Source organism: Cydia amplana, chromosome 12 (assembly GCF_948474715.1).
Source record: "Cydia amplana chromosome 12, ilCydAmpl1.1, whole genome shotgun sequence".
Taxonomy (NCBI): Eukaryota; Metazoa; Arthropoda; class Insecta; order Lepidoptera; family Tortricidae; genus Cydia; species Cydia amplana.
In genome coordinates, this window is record NC_086080.1 from 5832289 (window position 1) to 5854832 (window position 22544).

At 36.6% G+C, this 22544-nt stretch overlaps 2 protein-coding genes across 2 annotated transcripts in view; one reads left to right on the forward strand and one right to left on the reverse strand.

Moving 5' to 3' along the window:
* Positions 1–22544, forward strand: part of LOC134652818 (uncharacterized) — a 326718-nt gene that overhangs the window by 290594 nt on the left and 13580 nt on the right. The window lies entirely within an intron of this gene.
* LOC134652857 (metabotropic glutamate receptor 2-like) overlaps positions 1–22544 on the reverse strand; it is a 302800-nt gene that overhangs the window by 84186 nt on the left and 196070 nt on the right. The window contains exons 2-3 of the mRNA XM_063508055.1: positions 6573–7156; positions 3386–3528 (exon numbers count right to left, since the gene is read on the reverse strand). Of these exons, the coding sequence (XP_063364125.1) occupies positions 3386–3528; positions 6573–7086 (657 nt within the window). The 5' untranslated portion in view covers positions 7087–7156. The remainder of the gene's footprint in view (positions 1–3385; positions 3529–6572; positions 7157–22544) is intronic.

Sequence of the window (22544 nt, forward strand, 5' to 3'; positions counted from 1 at the left end):
ACAACTATTTACTTGTTAATTATGAGTCCATATTATTAACTCGTCGCTGCATATTACGTTACTAATTACGTTATGGTTGAAATGGAAGTACGGTCGTTTGCGGTAACGTTTCACGGTCCGTATTTCTCTTCAGGATAATTCGTATTTTACTCCATGATTGTTCATTTTGTTAACATGGACTCATGGGACTACAACATTTATTTTGGCGAAAAAATATACCGTATTAATGTGAACAAATAGATATTACAAGCGGCGTCACGGCAGTTGATAACCTCTATAAACTTCGCTAGGTCTCGTACAGTCAGCATCAATATTAGTAACGGTTATACAATACCACAACGTGCCCGAAGTATCTACCCCATAAGCAGCCACCTCCTAATACTATCACAAATAGAGATACAATACAATACAAAAAATCAATACAATAGAGATATAGTTACATGATTCAACAATTTGTATTCCAAATTATCTTCGACACTGTAATTGTTTGACATATAAATACGTACGTAAGTGTCTCTTTATAATTATAAAGCTATGAAAGCTATTATATAGACGCGTATTTTCATCTTCTGCCGGCCCGTACCACGAGTGACTGTGTCAAAACTGACATATATAATTATACGCTATCGAGAACCTAAGTTACTTTCTATACATCTCGCTTGCACTAATATGCGAGTACGAGCGAGATGCATAGAAAGTAATTTACGTTTGATGGCGTTTATGTGTCAAGGTAGTCACATAGATGTTGACTGTGAAACCATTGTGGAAACAAGGCATGCATAAATACGTGTTTGCGTCGTCGCGATATTCCGCTTTCTGTCACCTGGGTGCAACGTTTTAGCTTTGTGAATAGTAATGTAATTTATGAATTTGTGAAACTCACGTGTAACGTCATGGCTTGTTTGTTTGAGGATTTTCACAGAATTGATAACAGTACTATTTTACATTGGAGACAGCACCGGATGCTTTTACATTAGAGGCTCTGTTTACCTGTCTTGATTTTGTTATAAAGGATTGTTTGATAAATTATATATATATTCTTATGGTTGACTATACAGTGTGTGGCCTACAACACGGGCGAATAATTAAAACGTAGATTCTACTCCTCAAACAATAAAACTTTTGTTCAACAACTTTTTGAAATGATGTAGTCTTAAAATTGTCCCTTTTTCAAACAAACTAAATAATATTTTCAATGTACTTTAAATTCCGTCTAATTGACATTGCCCGTCAGTCTTGTCACCGTACAGGCATAATCAATTTCGTAATACATTGCGTGTTCGAATAAATTTTAAAGTGTTTTAAAATACAAACCACGAGTTATTTTTAAAAGTCGCTGAACAAACATTGTCTAGTTTGAGGAGTAGAATCTACGTTTTAATTTTTCGCCCGTGTTGTATGTAGGCCACACACTGTTTTACAAAATATTTTTTTTAACATCAAATGTTGCGGGTATTAACTACTCTATATACAGAGTGTTTCCTGTAGCAGGATCAATAAATTAAACTGTAGGGCTGTACTCCTCAAACTGGCCAATATTTGTTCAGCAACTTTTGAAAATAACTCATGTTTTGATTTTGATTACACTTTTAAGTTTATTCTAAGACGCAATGTATTGCAAATTTGTTACCTATGTTTAAAGCGTGACAAGCAACGTCAAACACACTGATGTCAGCGTACATTGAAGGCAATATTTATTTTGTATGAATTTTTAAAAGTTGCTGAACAAATGTTGGTCAGTTTGAGGAGTACAGCCTTTAGTTTAATTTATTGCTCCTGTTACAGGAAGCACCCTGTATTTCAAGGCTAAAAAGATGACTGTTTTTTATGCGTGTTGAACTCCAACTATTAAACAAAAAGACATTGTCATTTTCTATTTACACGATTGTGTCAAATTTTACCCGAAAACCGAAGATCATTCAGATCTCATGGATTTTATGAATGGCATTTTTGGATAGGTTAGCGGTGAACGTTATGTTATGGCGCCATAGTCAAACATAGGACTATAGAGTCGCACCAAGCAAACTCTGCATAACATTTGCTAAGTGTGGGCAGTGTGGCAGTGTCGTCATTAATGTTAAATTTATATGAAAATATGACATAGTGCCAGTCCCTCACTTTGTTCTATTCAAGTTGGTGCAAAGTTATAGGCGGGCTCTATGTCCCAGATGTCTCCAGTAGTTTACCGTTTCATATGCAACAGACGGCTGTCGCTATAAAAACCCCGCTGTCTACAAATTGCACTATAACAGTACTAAATCACTCGGTCAGGACTAATCGTGAAATAAATATCGTAAAGTATAGAATTATATCGAACGAAGTCGCGAGGTACCTAAGTATTTTTTTAATGGAGTCCGCTTTTAAACAGTAGCACAGATTATATAATAGTTCTTAACAGTAGTGCTTGTTTAAGGTAATAAACCAATAAATCTAGGTAAGTCTAACTTAGTACCTATGATAGGTACCCGAAAAGTCTACGTACTCAAGCCAAAATTCTCAACTTCAAAAAATGATATCTTAGGCACATCTTTTGGCGGGATCTGGTTAAGTTAGATGTCGTTAGCGAGATAGAATTTGGCGCTCGGCCAAATCCGTTTTTGACATCGGTACGCGTTTGTAAAAACGTTGTGATAAATAAAGATTTATAGGCCTTAAGTTTTATAGCTAAAATCTAACGAGTTTTTAGATCTAACTCGTGTTGGCAGTGCTTTGTGTGAGACATGTAACTGACGAATTTTGTTGTGTTTTATGCTTAGTTTTAAAATTTGACTGAATGACCAATATGGCCCCCTTCCCTCATATTTTCTGACTGTATCTTCTAGAATATCTCTAACTATATAAGCGTGGATGTATGTGTATCTTAATACAACTAACTATTCATTTTAATACATTCCTTTCCTTTTGATACAGGAAATAGCTGAGAGACGAAAACGTCAGCTTAGTCATCAAAATAGCATATTAGTTTAACAAGTTTAAATGGACGTGGGCGGGTTAGGTTATGTCATAATGTGCCCCCAAAAACGAACTCCCGCGTGCCTTGAATAGAAATGAAGTTTATATAGAAATCATCTGATAAAGGAACAATTATGGAAACTTTGGAAAGAGCCGTACACGTACATGTCACGCAAGCGGTGTGCCGTCTCTCATAATGATCTGTATATTACCACGCGCACGTGCACGTCTACGCACACGCATCCGGCGTGCACTGGCCTTAACACATGCCAAACGATCATCAAGCGTCTGTTTGATAATGTCTTACCAGAGGGCCACGCAGCTCACGCTGAGCATTGGTTACTCGTAAAACAAATGTATGGCGATCAGCGTCAGCGTCGAGCGATGGTTTCGTGGCCGAGGTGTTAAGGTTAGAAATTGGAAATGAACTGACCTGTGGTATCTTGAACAGCCTAAGCAGGTTGGCGACTTGAACCGAAGTGACGCTGGATGCCGCTCCGACCACGCCGGATATCACCTTCCTCACCGCCGTGGCGTTGCAGGCGTATTCAGCGTCGTCGATGTTGCTTATAGACCCTGTTAAAAACAATATTTTTGTAACTAAATGATTTTTTCACACTTGCTCGTAAAGGGTGCAACGGCCAGTGGTAACTGCTATACCTCCCGAATTTTTAATTTATTTAATTGTCATGTGTCTTCGATTGATAATCGTGTGTCTCCACAAAATGGCGTCCAAAATTAATCCCTTTTATGTATATTAAACATATTTTGAATTAAATTGTATTTATTTTCTAGCATTGTGTGTAACATGGGGTTTATTTAAATTATAAACACAAATCACAAAATCCTTTTTTGACCTTACTAAACAACTTTGGCTGTATCTCGTTTTATGCACAATGTGTACTTCAAACAACACGAGATTAAAAATGTTCGCTGGCGTCCGGGTGGCACCCAGCGCATGTAGATTTACACAACATGACAGTGACGGGCAGCTGTGTTAAAATGGTTACTGTTACACATTCTGCCGCCGACGCGTTTGTTACTGAAGCGCATATTTTGCTAAGCGAGCAATTTGACTGACATATTTTGCTAAGCGAAATTTATCAGTCGATTGCATTGCATAAATTAGCTTTTGATTGGCCGCCTGTGTGATTCATTGTGGATGTTTTCACCGTCGTAATCAATTGGGATGTCTACTAAAATGGAAAAACGTTGGCTGTCGAGGCGCATGGTAGGTAAATTAAAATCTCCTGCACATTATTTCATACATTTCTGAGGCTGCCACTTGATCTCGATGGTAAAAATGTGTTAGCTATGCATGACGTGACGAGGAGTTTCTCAAAAACTTTTATTATAAACACTTTCGTTTTTGTCATAAATGTTTTCCATCGGTCTTTGGAAAGAGATTCGCCTAATTTAGTCTTCATAGAGTGTTGAGACACTACATTTGTGAAGTTTGTCATAAGATAATACTGATTTAAACTTTCACGATTTTTACACATTATTAAATTGTGCAACGGGACTTAATCGCGTATCCAAGTTTTAAGATTTACCTCCGACGCTTCGAGGACGGCGTTGTCCCCGTGGTCTCGGAGAAGACTCGTAAGATGTTTGTCATAAGATGTCATAGGTATTTAAGGTTTAGAATTACATGCCAATAATTTCACGTAAACTAATACGAGTAAAGCCAAAGTGTAGTACAACCAATTCTCTCTTTCCAAAGACCAATATGGAATAATAAATAATAGCCGGGTACTGTAAACCGCATACTGAAATATTTACGGTTTCAATATTGGTGGTTCACCAAATTATTAAATTTAAAGATTATTGCTGTTTACTAACAGTACTCGTTCATCCAAATTATAGGCTCAACGAGGTGTTAGTCTCATCTTTCGTTGGCCGGAGTCTAACAGGTCTATAAATTTCCAGACTTGAAAATAAAAGCCTCGATGCTAAGCGAAATCAGAGGTTGGAACATAGCCAGCATTGTATCTTTTATACATCGATCAAACGGTGAGCAAAGTTGAAAGAGTTTTATTGCGAACGGATGAAACTTTTTAGTTTCAGTCGTAGTCAGGAGTTTTAAAAAAGAATTTGACAGATGTCACGTTTGATATTTGTAGGTATCGATTTATATTATACGAACGGTTTGGGTTCAAAAGATCTTATGGCCTGTTTTTACATTGAGTAGTGTTAAGTGCGAATACATACATTTGCTACTAAAGGCTAAGCAAATGTATTAACTCGCATTTAACACTAATCAATGTCTAAACAAGCTCTTCAACTCGAATCGCCAAGTTGCAAATAGGCACGTAATACATACTGACAAGTAGGTAATAGTTACATTTGAATCGCTTAATTTCAAACTCGGGTAAATACATGTCAGGTTATGCGATTTTAGTATTAAGAAAAGGTAATAGGATAGATATTTGCTGAGAAGGTCGAATGGATTTACCCGAGTTTGAAGTTAAGCGACACATTTAGTAACTAACTTTTGAATATAAAAATGTTTTCTTTTACTTACAGCTAAAGAGTAACAAGAAGGTTTCATGTTCAAACATGAAACCTTCTTGTTACTCGTTGTGTCAACACTGGCTGCCTATAAATGCACTAATCAACTTTTTTCATTTCATATGAGTATAACAAGAAAAAAAGTATATACAGTAGAGTCCGATTAGTACGACTTCGCATATAACAACCAACCGCTTATAGCGACGTAAGTATAGGCACTTGTTTGGTTTTAGTACAAGCTACTATGAAAGTACAACCGTTTATTACGACTCCGCTTATAACGACCGATCGCTTTTAACGACGGAAATTGACTCAAAATCCGTCCGTCAAGTCCGGTTACAAGGACGAGCGACGTAGTTTTTACAAATAAATAGTTGGTAAGAAGCTTACTCCGTCCCGCGCACCTAACTCCCCTCCCCCTTTTGCCTATACGCAGCAAGATGAAATAGTCATGTGACTTTTCGTAATCTTGCAAACTAAATAAAACCCAATTCCCATTATTTAATTGAGCTTAAACTTCACATACATAATTATGTACATAAGTTAGGTACAATGCAATATTTTGGTAGGTACTTACCTTCGAGCTGATCTATGGACACAGGAGATGGCCATAGGAACTGTGTGATAAAACAACGTCAGCTGCGGGCTCAGCACGGTTCCATTTTTATCGACTATCACTATGCCCGTCACTTTCGCACTTAGATACTTGTTAGAACGTGACAGGCATGGGGATAAACGATAAAAATGCGACCGTGCTACTAGGGTTGGATTAGATCCCCAAGAATTACGACTTTTTATTTTACGGGATTCGAGTAATTTGCGGATGACGAGTGAGTTAACTACCTTGAAAAGTGGCTTCTTCTAAACACACAAGTCTCTCCATTTAAGACAAAGTGTTGTAATACTAACGTAAATAAATGTTTTAAAGGAAATGTTTTTTTTTCTTTCATTGTCGCATAAGTATTAATAAATACAAAATTACGTAATTATTTTGATTAAAAAAATATATTAAATTTGGCAGTTCGTTTTGTACGACGTCCGGTCAGTACGACGTAATATCAGCGGTCCCTTGGGCGTCGTTATAACCGGACTCTACTGTAATTAATTACCTTTGATAAAATCCACTGCCATCTCCAGCCCATAAGTATCTTTATCGCAATCATCCAAAATATGAGTGCCCAAGGTCACACCAGGGATCAACTTCAAGTCATTTATATAATCCAGGGTATACAGCATCGTCTCCAAAGCTTGGATACCTCCCTGCGGCATCACTGGCCCACATGTCATGTTATCAGATCTTTCATGAACCATCATCAGACCCCCTAGGACCAGATCGCCTTCGATGACAGCCTCTCTTTTTATTGGCCAATGGAGATGTTTCTTGTTCATTTCTCCAACTTGGTCATTGGACATATTCATCCAATCACGTTTTCTCTCCTCCAAAACTAAGCTCTGGTATGCCAGGTCATCGTTGAGGATGGGAAAAATGGCGAAATCCTGGGTTTGGTCGGATTTATGTCTGTGGCGATGATGGTGCTTTGAGCGGTGGTCATCCTCGGGTCTCATTTCGGTGTGGTGTAGGAGCAGGAGGAGCGGGAAGGCAGCCAGCCAGTGGCCCACCATGGTGCTTTTCTCATGCCACCGATATCAAATGCTTGGTCCATGATGTTTGGCAAAGCGTGTTCATTTTAATCTGGAACAAGGGAATGTTTGATTGGATAAATGCCGCTGTGCGAGTGGGGCAGCAATGTAATTATGCGCGTTATAGCGATAGGGATAATAGCGATAGGAATAATTTCCAATACGCGCGTGTCACTGTATGAAATTCTTCTTCTTTAGCGCCGATACTTTAGCTATCCTCGTTACCTGCATGAAGTTTTTGGGAAAATGACAATCTTATCTACTTCCCGTAAGATTCAAATGCTTGTAATAAATCTGCTATCTATTACACCGCAGATTCCTCTAAAATTAAAAAATAAGTGGCGCCAGTAAAAACGCCCCGTACAGAATGCGCAGCGCAAAAGTCAAGTCAACTTGAAGATCATTGGCTACTGACAGCGTCTTAAGAGGCAACAGGAGTGGTCATTTCTTCATACAAACGTACTCGACTGTTTCCTCCGTGGGTTTTGAAGCTAGAGCAATGATTTTTTTCAACACAGATTAATATCGTCAATATCTGTGTCGGACCGTTTTGCTTTTTTTGATATTTTTGTTTTTTAAGGCGCTAATAGAGCCCTTCAAAAATGGCCAAAATGGGCTAATTGTCTATGCCGCAATGAGAGGCGTGGTATTCAAAATTGATATCAATCAGCCAAAAAAGCAAACCGGTCCGACACAGATAATTTCATAAACATTTAGATTTCCAAATTTGGTTACGATTGGTTAAGAAACAGTCGAGTACGAAACCTCGATTTTTGAGATTTTTACGCAGAATTTTTCGCCTTGTCCTTATCACACTAGTTTTAAGAGACGCTTCCGTTAGCGAGACGGGTATATTTACCTAAAATATTTAAATCTCAGCTCCTGTTTCGTCTTAATAATAGAATTTAGTTCACATTTAACTCTCAAGCAAAGCTACGCAAAGGACTATTCCGATAAGGCAAAGTTAACAAGGAATCAAATATTGTAAGAAGGTTACCAGAATTGTACCGTAGATAGGCAAACATCATTAACCTTTATGTACGTAGGCCCAATTTTGATCAGATTGGATAGACTTAAGGCGAAATACACTGGGCTGATTAGTGATATTTATAAAATAAAGATTAGCTTAGTTTAGAAAAGTATTAGTTACACTGTTACTGTAGAATCTCGATTATTCAAACCTCGATTATTCGAACCCTCAATTATCCGAACGCTGACTTAGTTTATCCTAGCATTTTTCAGATGTTTTATATTTTAAAGGAAATATGAACGTAAAATTTGAATATATTTACTGTACTGAAAAGGTTTTGTTTTTGTTCAATTTCGTATCTGTTTGTTTATTCTGTATAATGTCGACTTAGCTCACGAATTTTCACGGGAATCATATAACATTTAAAAATTTCGCGTTTTGTACACATATTAAAATATAATTTTGTCGGGTCCATCGTGAATTTATTTTGTTAATACGTTTCTGAAACCACATTTTCTTTCAATATTCAATTACGTTTGAGAAGGCAATCTGGAAGAATATTAGGCACCTAATTCTATCAGAAACTAACATTGAGGTCCGAATAGCGTCCGTGAACTCAGACCTTGGCATAAAATTATCGGTCCAATTCAAACAAAGCGTATAAGAAGTCACAGAAGTACGATACCGATCTGCCAGTGTCAAAAGTGACAATCTTCAACCAAAAAATGACACTTTTGACACTAACTGAACGGTATCGTACCGCTGTGACTTCTTATAAGCATTGTTCGAATCGGGTCGTGGTATACATATTTAAAAGAGTTAAAAGTCATACGAACACGCCGCGCCACTAAAAAGCTGCTCTCATACCAATCGAAATTACGCCGATTACTTAATTAAGGAAAGATTACAATTACAGGACATAACACACACTAAACAAACACCTACATAATATGGGTAAAAACAGCCCCATATGCAGAGCGTGCATGGAAGAAGAGGAAACAGCAAAACATATCCTCCTACACTGTACATAAACAGGTAGACGTATACAGACACCAATACCTAGGGACTCCGTGCACACTGAATGAGGCAGTTAGCAACCTGAAGTCACTGCTAGGTTTCATGGAGGAGCTGGGGTGGCTAGAGTAGAGCTACCTCGTTTTTCACGCAAAATACAATGGTTGTCGACTTGCGGAAAATGCCAAGTAAAACTAACTACTTAAGGAAAACTTGCGGAAACTTAACGTTTGTCAGTAGTAACATATAATAAATCTATTACACTCATCTCTTTTTTGTTTTGTGCGAAACAGATGAAATCAATTTGAAATATTTGAGGCGCTCATTCCAATACGACGGCTTCAATTTATTTAAGATATACATTCGATTTCACTTTTTATCCCAATCCGTCAAGCATCACATTCCCTACAAAAAACCGGTCAAGTGCGAATCGGACTCGCGCACTAAGGGTTCCGTGCCATTACGCAAAAACGGCAAAAAACACTTGAATGGGAGTCCCACTTTATTTAGTTTTTAGTATTTGTTGTTATAGCGGCAACAGAGATCACGGTTCATGAGATACAGCCTGGTGACGGATAGATGGATAGAAAGACAGACAGACGGACAGCGAAGTCTTAGTAATAGGGTCCCGTTTTTACCCTTTAGGTAACGGGTTGCGTCGTTCAAGGAGACGTTAAAGAAGCTATGGTTATCTGATTTGGCTGTTTAATTTGTCAATATTTCTGTTGTACAGTTGCTTTATATTTTGCTAATTCTTTCCAATTTTTAGTGTATTTTCTCCATTCCTTTTTGTGTAATATATGTATGTTTTTCCTATAAATTTTGTATGTATTTATATCCTTTATCTTTTTGGTACCTTGTTGTAGGTACATTTTGCTGCATTCGTCACCCTCTTTTTACTTTCTCCTCTCATCTACTCAAAGGTTAACTGGAAGAGATCCCTCATATAGATAAGTTCGCCTTTGTACTTCTCACTACTTAATGTTATTTTTAATATGTCTTTTTGTACAATAACTACTACTATTGGAACCCTAAAAGCTAAAATCGAAATTTGTCACGGTTTCTTGCTAAAGATACTTCAATCGAGAAAAGGAGAAAGTCTCTCGAGGCGCTCACGTGTAAATCGTGAAATACGAATAAGGTAATTAAATAAACTTCCCGTACAGGAAAACGAAGGATTTGTCACACCTAACACGATACATGAGCGGGAAGATAATAAATCAAATGTAATTTTAAGTAGGACAACAACGGTCACGTACTTAGGTAAGTAGGTACAGTCGCTTGCATTATCTAATTAATTATTAATCTTATAAACCGCGGTTTATTGAGATTCAAAATATTTAATTAAAATGTTTATATTTGTTTTTAACGTGCTTAAAGTTTTCATTCGCGTATTGGGACTTTTCCGGGCAGTGGCTTAAAAACATGTTTTTACACGACATTTTTAAGTACAATGTACTTAAAATTGTCGTAAAAAAACAATCTTTTCAAGCCATGGCCATGGCAAAACCTAGAAAATTGTTACGGTCAAATAACAGGCTTGCAACTCTTGCAAGCCGACCAATATTATTTTTCACGCGCCGATTGGTTCACTGACTGGAAAAATGACTAGTCATCGCTATGGACAGTTCAGCAATCCTCGAGTAGAAAATGTTATGGTACCTACTCAATATTATTTTTAAAAACATAATATGACAATTGTCTACTATCAGAACAACTAGACTAACATGATAAACACATCTGAATGAGTTTAAGCGCTTTAAATCGTTTCGAAAATTCATTTGTTCAGCCCTTTCATAATTTTCATAAAGACTAGTGTTGCAATAGGGTTTTGAAACTATCAAAGGTTTCTATATAGATGGCGCCAGGTTAACCCTGTTTCTGCGAACACTCGTTTTCACTCAACTTCGAACCCTCACCTCGCACTATTCATGGGATTGACGTGTAGAATCTATGCTGGCGCCATCTGCACAATACTTCGACCGGCCAACTCCATAGACTATCCGATAAATAGGTATAATACATAGTATAGTTACTGCATAAGTATAACAATGAATTTCAACATGGCAAAACATTCGTACATTTTCAGTCCAATATTCATTTGATCAATCATTAATGTCGCTTGGCTGCAGTATATAATAACAAGATTAGGTCAAGTATCACTAAATGGTAATTCTGGCATGCACTAATGTAGCACTGAGATTAATTCTGTTGTAATCGTGTCACAGATAGAATGCGCTCGACCGCTCTAGTGCGTAGCGTGACGCATCAATAAATAGATTGAATTTGCATTACTGAACTGATTTGAATGGAATGAAATTTCAATTTAGTAGGTAGCACTGATCTTGCTGCTAACCCACAGCAAAATTCAAGCAAATATAGCAGCAAATATTAGTATATTTAGTAGCAAAATGCAGTACCTACCGCCTGAAAAAGGAAACGTAGGGGAAGTCGACTGCTCAATTGTCCCCTACTTACTTACCTACTTATTCGAGCCACACTTAAACCACAACTAGAGGTATTTGACACTTCGTTTTCTATGATGTGTGATTGGTGATGTTTTGTATAGAAAGCGAAAAGTCGGACGTCTTGGCCCGGACCCGGACCATTCTAGCCACCCTTATAAATAAGTTATAGGTTTCATTCTTAGTTTTTTTTAATACCACGTCAGTGGCAAACAAGCATACGGCCCGCCTGATGGTAATCAACTACCATACCCCATGGGCGCCTGCAACTACAGGCTATACAACAACTACAACTATAACTGCAGCTTATTACTATGATTTCACTCAGAAATCATAAACTTTCTAAAAATACATAGGGTTACTAGGTTTTCGCCAGGGGAAGACTGAACCAAGCTTGAAAATATAAATCATAGCTGCGCTTAGATATGTAATAGCTACAGATAAGGTTGCTTGTACCCTTATATAAATTATTGACGTCAGTACGGATATGATGGTCGTTCTTGTCTACGTGACAGCGTGATAAAACGGTGTCCGTCACTTTCTTTCCCACGGTGTTAAACAGTGACAGTTATTTTATCACGTGGATAAAGATGGATAAAGCTATCCATAATAGGCTGGCAGCAATATGTATTTAATTTCACAAACGGGTCTAACGCGATAAACTGGTGCAACTCAGCTCAGAAACGTCGGAATTTAAGATAAAAACAATGAATATTTATCGCGTTAGACCCGTTTGTGAAATTAAATATGTGTACAAAACGCGAGAGTTAAAAGTGTTATGTCAGCAATATGTATATTAATTTCTTAATCTAATACCTTTAAACGAGCAATTCTTGCATATTTATTTATTTATTTATATGTAGGTATATATATTTCGGGGATCTCGGGAACGGCTCTAACGATTTCGATGAAATTTGCTATATGGGGGTTTTTGGGGGTAAAAAATCGATCTAGCTAGGATTTATCTCTGGGAAAACGCGCATTTTCGAGTCTTTATATGTTTTCCGAGCGAAGTTCTGTCACCCAGATATTTATTACTAACAGATAACTACTAAGTAATTTTCATATCTAACCGTCACAAAGTCACTGATCAGTAAGTAATGTAATCTTTCGCTTCTCCTTTTGTTCCTACACCGTTTAACAATGTACTGGCCCAAATGCCCCGCTCCAACAATGCGGCGTCAACTGTACTCTGACAGGTCGGATTAATATTTTCGTAGTACCCCTTTCATACAAAATGGGTCTGAAGGCCGCCAGTCGTGCCGTGTTTTCGTTTTGGGACGATTTCGGTACGCTGTGAAAACGACACCTTGTTATGAAAAGGGTTTAACGCTAGTATTTTCTTTTGGGACAAAGGTAAAGGGTATGGTGTAGGTAGGTGCCTCGAGCACGCTGGCTGTAATAAGGGTAAATTCATGAAGAGTAAATATGTGCTTATACATAGTATCAACCAATTTGCGTCTGATTTAAATAAATAATAACTTGATTTTGTGGAGTAGGTACCTAGTTACATGTTAAGTATTAATGAGGTGTGTGTTTGTTAAGAGTGAAAGATATTTATTATTAATATGCAAAATTCATATTTACAAAAAACAAGAATGGTGTTGTGATTGAAGCCGCATACGTCATATATTTTATGTCACTCATGTGTGATGGATCTTGGTACGAACTCTTTTATTTTTTGCGGTATTGGGGTTACATACCTACTTCTACCTAATACGCAAACGTGTCTAGTTATTCAACATTCATTATAAAAGTAAACACTCTGGTAAAACCGTTAACACAGGGTTAAATTGTACTGTAATTGTACTCCGGGTTTAACTGGTTAACCCCGAGTTAGTTAACTCTGGATGGCGCGAGTGGTCCTTAACGTAACTGAATTGAATTATGTAGGTTACCTTATTTTTCTGATTCAATTGTTGTCACGAAACTGCTTTATCATTCATAACAACTATAACTAAACTAAAAGCCATTTCCTACCGTCGACAAGCTTATTAGGGCGTCTTTAAACAGCTATTTGCGCACGTTATACGGCTATTATAGCGCTAACCGGCAGCCGCGTGCGCTCAATGGTCGCTAATTGATACGCCGGCGGCCGGATACTATAGTACATTAGTGTCGACGACACATCACGACGCAGTACACAAAAATTCTACTAGGTCACAATAGGGTATTTATTATTAAATTGTACAACGGGATTTAATCGCGTATGTAAACCACTGGATTGAGCTGCATAACCCTAAAATCCTGTCCACGGATCGTCATTTCTACAGCAGGAAAGTACGGGAAGCCATTGAAATAAAAAAACATAGTAATTTCAATCGGGACGAGGGTTTCAAGATCTCATCCACATGGAATCCAGTCATTAGTAAATGTAAACGAATATCGACAGTCGATAAATTGAATATCGTTAGTGTTGTGTGTCGACAGAGTGACATCCCTAGTGCGCAAAACGTTCAAGTTGATAAACAAGACCAAGTGCGGGTAGTTCGAAAAACTCGCGCGGTTAGAAGATGCTGATGTCAACTTAAGCCAGTCTTCTCCAAGACCACGGGGACAACGCCGTCCTCGAAACGTCGGAGGTAAATCTTAAAACTTACATACGCGATTAAGTCCCGTTGTACAATTTAATAATGTGTAAAAATCGTGAAAGTTTAAATCAGTGTTAATAGGGTAAGTATTTGTCAATTTTTTATGAATGGTAATAGTCGATCAGGTTTGTTTTGAGGATCAAATGTCTGTATGGGACAAAGCAAAACAAAAGTCACAAATGATGGTCAAAGTCTGGCACCCGCACTTTACTGACGAAACGCTTCTAACAAAATGGTAATACGTCCTGACGTCACCGTGTACCTAACGTTAGAAGCCGATTCGATGTATGGAAAACAAGGAAGTTGCGATTTTGTCGGTAAAATATTCCGTTTATGTATATTGTTGCCACAGACAATCCAACCTCTAGACATAACATAGTCGCGCTACCCCCTCTGCCACACATACGGTAGCGTTACTCCATCTTCGAGTCAATCCCGTGCCGTGATTGGTCTGTATATTTGAACGGACCAATCACGGCACGGGACTCGCTCACCTCGTCCCCCCGCACCCCCGTATTTTTGGCAGCATCGGTTTCATGAAAGAATTTGGCCTAAGCTCAGTCTAGAGGTTGGATTGTCAGTGATTGTTGCTAAGTATACAATATATTTTTTTAATAAAATGTAAGGAATCGTAGGTACCATTATTTTCTTCCTATTTGGAAGTTAAAAAAAAAAAGATTTTTTTGAAACACCCTTAGTGTCTTGTATTTTTTTATAATTCCCATATATTTTTTTATATTTCCAATGTTTTGTATAGTTGTAAAATTCAGCAACCCTATTGAACGCGTGGTCAATATCACCGTATCAGCAGGTTTACTGCACTAGACATGAGTAACTCGAAAATCTTTATAATGACAGGTCGAGCACCCCTCGTTCGACAGTTGGCGGTTTTCCAATGCTGCATTTTATAAATCTCTGGATACTTGGTAGCTGTACAGTTGATCTTATATTATCCTATTACAAATATGATGCAGCTTTTGGTTCTATTTATTATTAACGTATTGGTTAATGACTTTACGTCTCCCCGCTACGCGAGGAGAAAATCTCACTTCCTGGCCAAGGCAAGACGTAAAACTTTAGACACAAACACATGCGATCTGGAGCATTCACGAATTCACCTCCCTAGGTATGTATGTAATGTACTATATTTTTTCTGCTTATAACTTACTTGATGTGAAAAAGTGCCATTGTGATCTATTTGCTAAATAAAATGTTTGAGCTCTTTTTGGGTTCAGAAACGAGAGCTCGCGGACACCGATTAAAACACTAAGCTTCCAGAAATTCAATGAACAGTGCATATTGACGCACCGTGCAGCGTGGTGCGAGCGACGCTGCGTAAAATACGGTCTAGCCGACCGTGCGCCGATATCAATTTATAAATTTATAGAGGCCTATTTGAACTTATATTTCGATATCAAAATGATGTCGTTTTGTTACTCGTGCGTATGTTTCGCTTGTGCCGGTTCGTACATGTATAATTATGAGCGACACGTACGGTCGAAAGATAACCAACTGACATAAAATTTGACATCATACAATTTCGAATTGGCCTCTCAATTCAGCTAACCATACGCCAATATCAATTTATGGGCCTGCCGATGACATTAATGCTTCGGCGGTAAAGTTGAAAGGCATTTTGGTAAATAGTTTTTGCCTTGGCGTTGATATGTCATAAAACATTGAAAAAAGTGTATCTGTACATAACATTTTTTTACGCTGGTATAGCGTACAAAAATACATGCAATGCATTTAAGCAAAATGACATTGTATAGTTTATAGAGTATAATACTAACGATATTTTATAAGGCATAGTCGTAAGTCGTAAGTACTAACAAAAATGATCCCTGATGGTCCTGAAATATATGAATTTAATTTAATTTAATTTAATGAGTAGCATTTTTTTACCCAGAATGCTGGGCCAAATTAGCCACGGCAGGGATCGGAACCGGTTTTTTGCAAAAACTTAGAAATAACCAAATGAAGTAATTAGCAAAGAACGAAATAATACCGTTTCCGTTCCCATACAAAAAATACCGGTATCCGATCCCTGAGCCACGGACTGGATCCCACAGGATGGATCTCGGGGCAAAGGAAGACCCACACGGAGATGGCGGAACAACCTTGTTACATTCTGTGCGGAGTGGCGGGAGTGTGCATTGGACAGAATCAAGTGGCGGGAAAGAGGGGAGGCCTTTGTCCAACAGTGGGACACACTAATAGGCTAATAAAAAAAAATAGCGTACACTTTTTTCAATGTTTAGGCTGATAATAATATTGTCTTCTATAAACAAATAAACTTAAGTACTACTATTTTAAGTACAATTATTTTAAAAGTTTGTGGAGCGAGAAATTTATACGTTCAAATTTAACATTCACCATAAATTTAAGTAAAAGCTTCGCTGCCAACGGTCTAACAGTAGCACTAAATAAGAATAGGACATGTTAATTCCTAGCATTTAGTTTTACACATTTAATTATATATTCTATTCATGTACGAGAATGTAAAAATGTATTAAGTGGAGAGAATAATGTACTTGTTATAGGACCTTCTGTGTTAGTGAGGCTTTCTGGCTGCATTCCAAGTTTTAGGTAGTGTGTATTTCCGAAAGGCCGTTAACGGTTTTCATTTTATATAAAATTGAAATTCTACCTCTACCGCTTAAGTTTTATTTTACAACGTCGACTCAAGAGGTAATATTGACTTGGAAACATTACTTTGCTTTCCATTATTTGGAAGATACTGTTTAAGGGTGGAAGATATTAATGAAATTTTAATTGTAAGAATGTCATTTTTTGCCGGGTTGGAAACGAGCGCAGATGGTGGTAGAATTTAGTAAAATTACGAGTTAAGTAGTAATAAAAAAAGTTTAAGCACAGTTTTAAAGTTGAAAAGGGAGATTAAAGCATGTTTTGTGGACATTACTGTAATAAAAAAGAAGCATAGCCTTTGAATGTACCTATCTGAAGTAAAGTTCTTACATAGGTATCAAAATAAATTAAAGTAAACTTAATTTTCAAAGAGTATTTAAGGCTATTTATTAACTTTCATTTTGATTGAGCGTAGTGAACCCCATTTGTATTTCGCAACTTTTTTCTTTTCACCAAAAATAATAATAAAATAAAATATGAAAAGAAACTCTGTGGTACGGTGCATTGTCAGAAAAAGAAGCAAACCGCTTATTTTCTACATTTCTGAATAAAGGAGATCGTCGATTTTCTTAGGAGTTTGGGCCCACTCGCAAATTGGACGTATACATGTAATATATATAGGAAATTAATCGTTATAATTGCTAGATTATGATGATAAAAACAGAATCACGAAATATAACGGGAATTTTGAGAAATACTGCAATAAAAACTTGAACATGACAAGTAAAACTTTTATATACAAAAGCGTATACTACTCACACTATTCTGTAAAAGTGTTATGGCTTTTTAAAAGAAAATAGACAAATTCTGACATGTTAATGAAACTGAAATCGTATCCTCATTCAATAAAAAAGTTATATTTTGATCTTGTTCGGAAGTTCATTGTTACTTCTACGAAGAGTGAACAGATTGACATCTGACCATTTTAAATATTCTTTCAATGAAGTAAGGTTTATTTAAGGTTGGCGTTACTTAAAAATATTTGACAGATTGAAAAAAATGGTTGCGTTTCGTTAAATAAAAGTAGCATGATATCGTCGTATTCTGCAGGCTCAGCACGGTTCCATTTTTATCGACTATCACTATGCCCGTCACTTTCGCACTTACATACTTGTTAGAACGTGACAGGCATGGTGACAAACGATAAAAATGCGACCGTGCTACTGGGGCTGAACTCGTTTAAATCTCCAAACGATGTAACTAAATATAAAGTCAAATGAGTATATTTCTTAACTACTTATTTTAGGCATTTTTATAGTCGATTTGGAATTTAAAAGTAGGTATATATTAAATAAATAATGAATGACACTATTGATATTTTGAATAGTATCGAAACGCACTTATGTCACCTATGACTTATGGCTACCCACCTTATAGTTTAATGCAATGAGAATATATAACTCCTTAATGAAAAAACCTCACGGTTTGTGGGAAGTTGAGCGTTATGTCAATGCTAATAAAGATGTTGACGACGGCAATGATTTTGGTAATATTATACATTGATTTACGGAAATGAATAATACAATGTCTTTTAATTATGTATTTCTAATTCCCGTTTAATTTTTACTCAATATTATATCGTTTTCAGTAATAAAATGCGTATATAATTACTGTAATAGTCTGTACCATATACGTGATGATTTTTCTCTGGGCCCAAAATCGACGATCTCCTTTAATACCTAAAGTCTATTTTTTTATTCGGTAGACTGAAATGACAGTTAATAGTATGAAATGACATTTCATGTTCATACTATTAACTGTCATTTCAGTCTACCGAATAAAAAAATATGAAATGACATTTCATGTTCATACTATTAACTGTCATTTCAGTCTACCGAATAAAAAAATAGACTTTATAAAAGCTCAGTCAAAAACCGATTGGCGATTATTTTGAAACGTATTCTAAAGTTTATTTATAATTATTTTTTAAGAATACCTAATAATATATTTTGTAGCTAATAAAGTGCATTCGTCTTCATATATATATCAGAACGGCCAAGGTGCTTATAAATACCTGGGTCAATTTTCAAATAGGCATTTTTTGCTGTCCCACGGCTAAAACTCGAAGTCCATAGGACTTAAACACTAGATATGTATATATTTTCATTCAGTGTATTATAAACTTTTAAAAAAATTAATTAAAAATTAAAAAACACGACTGCAGTTTAAAAGCGAACTGAAAAGCTAAAAATAATTTTTAGTTATGTTAGTTACTCAACTTAATGAATGTAAAATATAATATATAAGTGTTCTGTCAGGGTCGTAAACAGCAAACGGAAAAGCTTAGGCTCATTTAGGATCGTGACTGTACCTGTATATTTTATTTCGATGCAGTCGGGGACCTTGATATATTGAATTTTTCCCATTCACAGGTCCCCGACTGCATCGAAATAAAATATACAGGTACAGTCACGATCCTAAATGAGCCTCAGCTTTTTCGTTTGCTGTTTACGACCCTGACAGAACACTTATATATTATATTTTACATTCATTAAGTTGAGTAACTAACATAACTAAAAATTATTTTTAGCTTTTCAGTTCGCTTTTAAACTGCAGTCGTGTTTTTTAATTTTTAATTAATTTATTTTATTTTATACATTTTAGTGACCATACAAACCAATCACATTTTTTATATGATTTAAGGCACTTAAGTTGCTTCAAGGAGCTTTCATCATGTTGATATTTGATATGTTAGCATAAAACGTGCTTAAAAACCTAAATAGGCCGGACCCAAAAACCAGACGTATTGAAAAGTGCTATGGCTTAATATCTCTGCAACTACATAATTATTTCCCATTAGTTGGCTTTCGGCCTTCGCAATTAAGATACTTAGGGAAGCTGCAGAAAGCATGCACCTATCTTACGTTCCGGGCCTTCGGCCCTACGCGAAGCTCGGCCTTCGGCCTTTGCAATTAAGAATCTTGGGGAAGCTACAGAAAGCGCGCACCTTTCTTACGCTCTGGGCCTTCGGCCCTACGCGAAGGTCGGCCTTCGGCCTTCGCAATTAAGAAACTTGGAAAAGCTGCAGAAAGCGTGCACCTTCCTTACGCTCCGGGCCTTCGGCCCTGCGCGAAGCTCGGCCTTCGGCCTTCGCAATTAAGATACTTCGAGCTGCAGAAAGCGTGCACCTTTCTTAAGCTCCGGGCCTTCGGCCCTACGCGAAGCTCGGCCTTCGGCCTTCGCAATTGAGATTCTTGGGGAAGCTACAGAAAGCGTGCACCTTTCTTACGCTCTGGGCCTTCGGCCCTACGCGAAGGTCGGCCTTCGGCCTTCGCAATTAAGAAACTTGGAAAAGCTGCAGAAAGCGTGCACCTTTCTCAAATAATTTGTACATTTCGATCACATCTTAGATTAATTCTTCTAATTCTATAAAAATTGGTATGCTGGTAAAGTACATGAAGCTGAACAATTTCCACCATATTTCCCAAAATGTCCAAGAAAGTTTGTATGAAACATTCCTTTTTGTTACCAAATGTGTAAGGAAATCTGGTAACAAAAAAGGATGTTTCATACAAACTTTCTTGGACATTTTAGGAAATATGGTGGAAATTGTTCAGCTTCATGTACTTTACCAGCATACCAATTTTTATAGAAATCTAAGATGTGATCGAAATGTACAATTTGTTTGAGAAATGCTCACCTAGTCAATCGTTCAAACCGTTGCTTTCGTATTTGACACTTTCGCAATTGAAAATAACGTAAGCGCCACGTATGACGTTGTCGTATATAGCTGCAAAGGGAAATGTCATTAGCGCGATGTAGAACATTTCGTATTTTCTCTCCAACGATACAATTAAACATATAACTTATATATATTCGTATGATCGCCTTAAAAAATCCTTTCTTCTAATATCCCATTCAATAGATTTAGACAATTCATTTATCTTTGCGTTATACTTACATTTTGTAAAATCTTGTCCTACCAAATGAATAGTTTAAACCATATTTTGTGTACAGTTTTAGAATCGTCTTTCAAAATCCTTTATTTTAATACCCAACTCGATAGGTTTATAAGTTTTATTTTTGTTTCGGTTGCACAATTTGCAGTGCATAATCCGCCATATTGGTTTTGTGATGACGTCACATAGCCTATGTTACTCGGGATGACGTAAGGATTCCAATGACATCTCAAACACCTAAATCGGTTCAGGCACTTAGCTGTTACGGTGTAACAAAGAAACTTACATACCCACATACAAACATGAACCCTGAAAACAATACACTCTTTTTTTGGGGCAGTCGTGTAATAATGTACTACTGTACCTTAAATATTATTTTTTTCTGAGAAAATCGCATTCGAAGGTCCAAAAACGGCGAATTTTGCCGTTTTTCGCGTGTACCAGTGGCGGCATAGCCCTATAAAAAATCATAACTTTGGATATAGGCAACGTATTATTAGTAGCTTTATATTTTTATAAAGAGCATTTTCTAGAGAATTTATTTAATCTCTTCGATAATTTTATGCGTTATATAATAAAACAAGGGAAGCCTTTTTATCGTTGTTCCGCGCGGCACTTGTTTTGTTATGACCTAAAGATACCCCCCAAAATCTTCTTTGTCTATTGAATAACGATTAGATTAAATTTATGACGCAATAGTGCGGTTAATTGGGTGTCGATAACCATTAAGTATGCAAGCGGAAACAGTTTCATTTAACTATGTAAAAACAGGTAATAATCACTTTCGATATAATTTGGTACGACTACAATGACATTTGTATGGACGCTTCATATGTTGGTATACAGTCGAAATAAAAATGTGTATTTCGTAATAATAGTTGCAAATAATAGTGTTAAAATAAATAGTAAAATAAATAGGTGAATCGGTTATATTGTGTAAGAAATTTCGCCAAAAAATATTATTGGCGACATTTGTACGGCTATTTTGACCGTACAGATGTCGATTGTGGCATACAAATGTCGAAAAGGCGTCATACAAATATCATCAGGGTCTTAAAAATGCCACAAAATTGCTAAATAGTGCCAAACAAATGTCGATTTTCAAACGTCCATATCAAGCTAACTATAAAAAGTAGAGTGGTGCCTCGTACAGTATATTTTTTGTTCTTAAGAATCCTTCCTAAAACGATGATAATAAATTTAATTTTCCAAAAATAAAAAAATACCATACAAATGTCGAAAAAACACCCTATTCAAAAATTGACCCACCTATATGAAAACATTTCTAGGTATTATGTAGTTTTTTGTAACCAAATTCGGGCTCATTTTACTTATTGTTTCGGATTTCCTCTCTCTATCCTATTTGGTATCATTCGAAATAATACGTAATGCAAAATTTGTTCATGAACTGTAATCAAGAAGCACTTAAACCAAACGTTTATTGTACGAGTGAAACAGCGTTATTTCGCTTAATTAGTCTCACTCAATTAAGTAATATGAAATAGCGAGATAATTGAAACGCCAGGGACAAGTAAATAATAGCGACTAAAAATCTCCTTTCAAATCTTTGTTGTAGATAGCGCCACCGCGCGATTTATATCGATTTATTAAACTCGTTTATTTTATTTTATATACCTAACCTGAACTTGAATAACATAAAAAAAATTAAAGTCAATTCACTTCTACCTGCGACTTTGTTCACGTATATGTATTTAAACTGCGCCTCCCCCTGTTACATCTCCCCACTCCACCATAGTAGTAATCTTTTAACCTCATGATAAGGATAAAAACAGATCAAAACCGTTTTAGACATTTTATCGAAGTTGACTGGCTAAAATGGCTAATCATATTA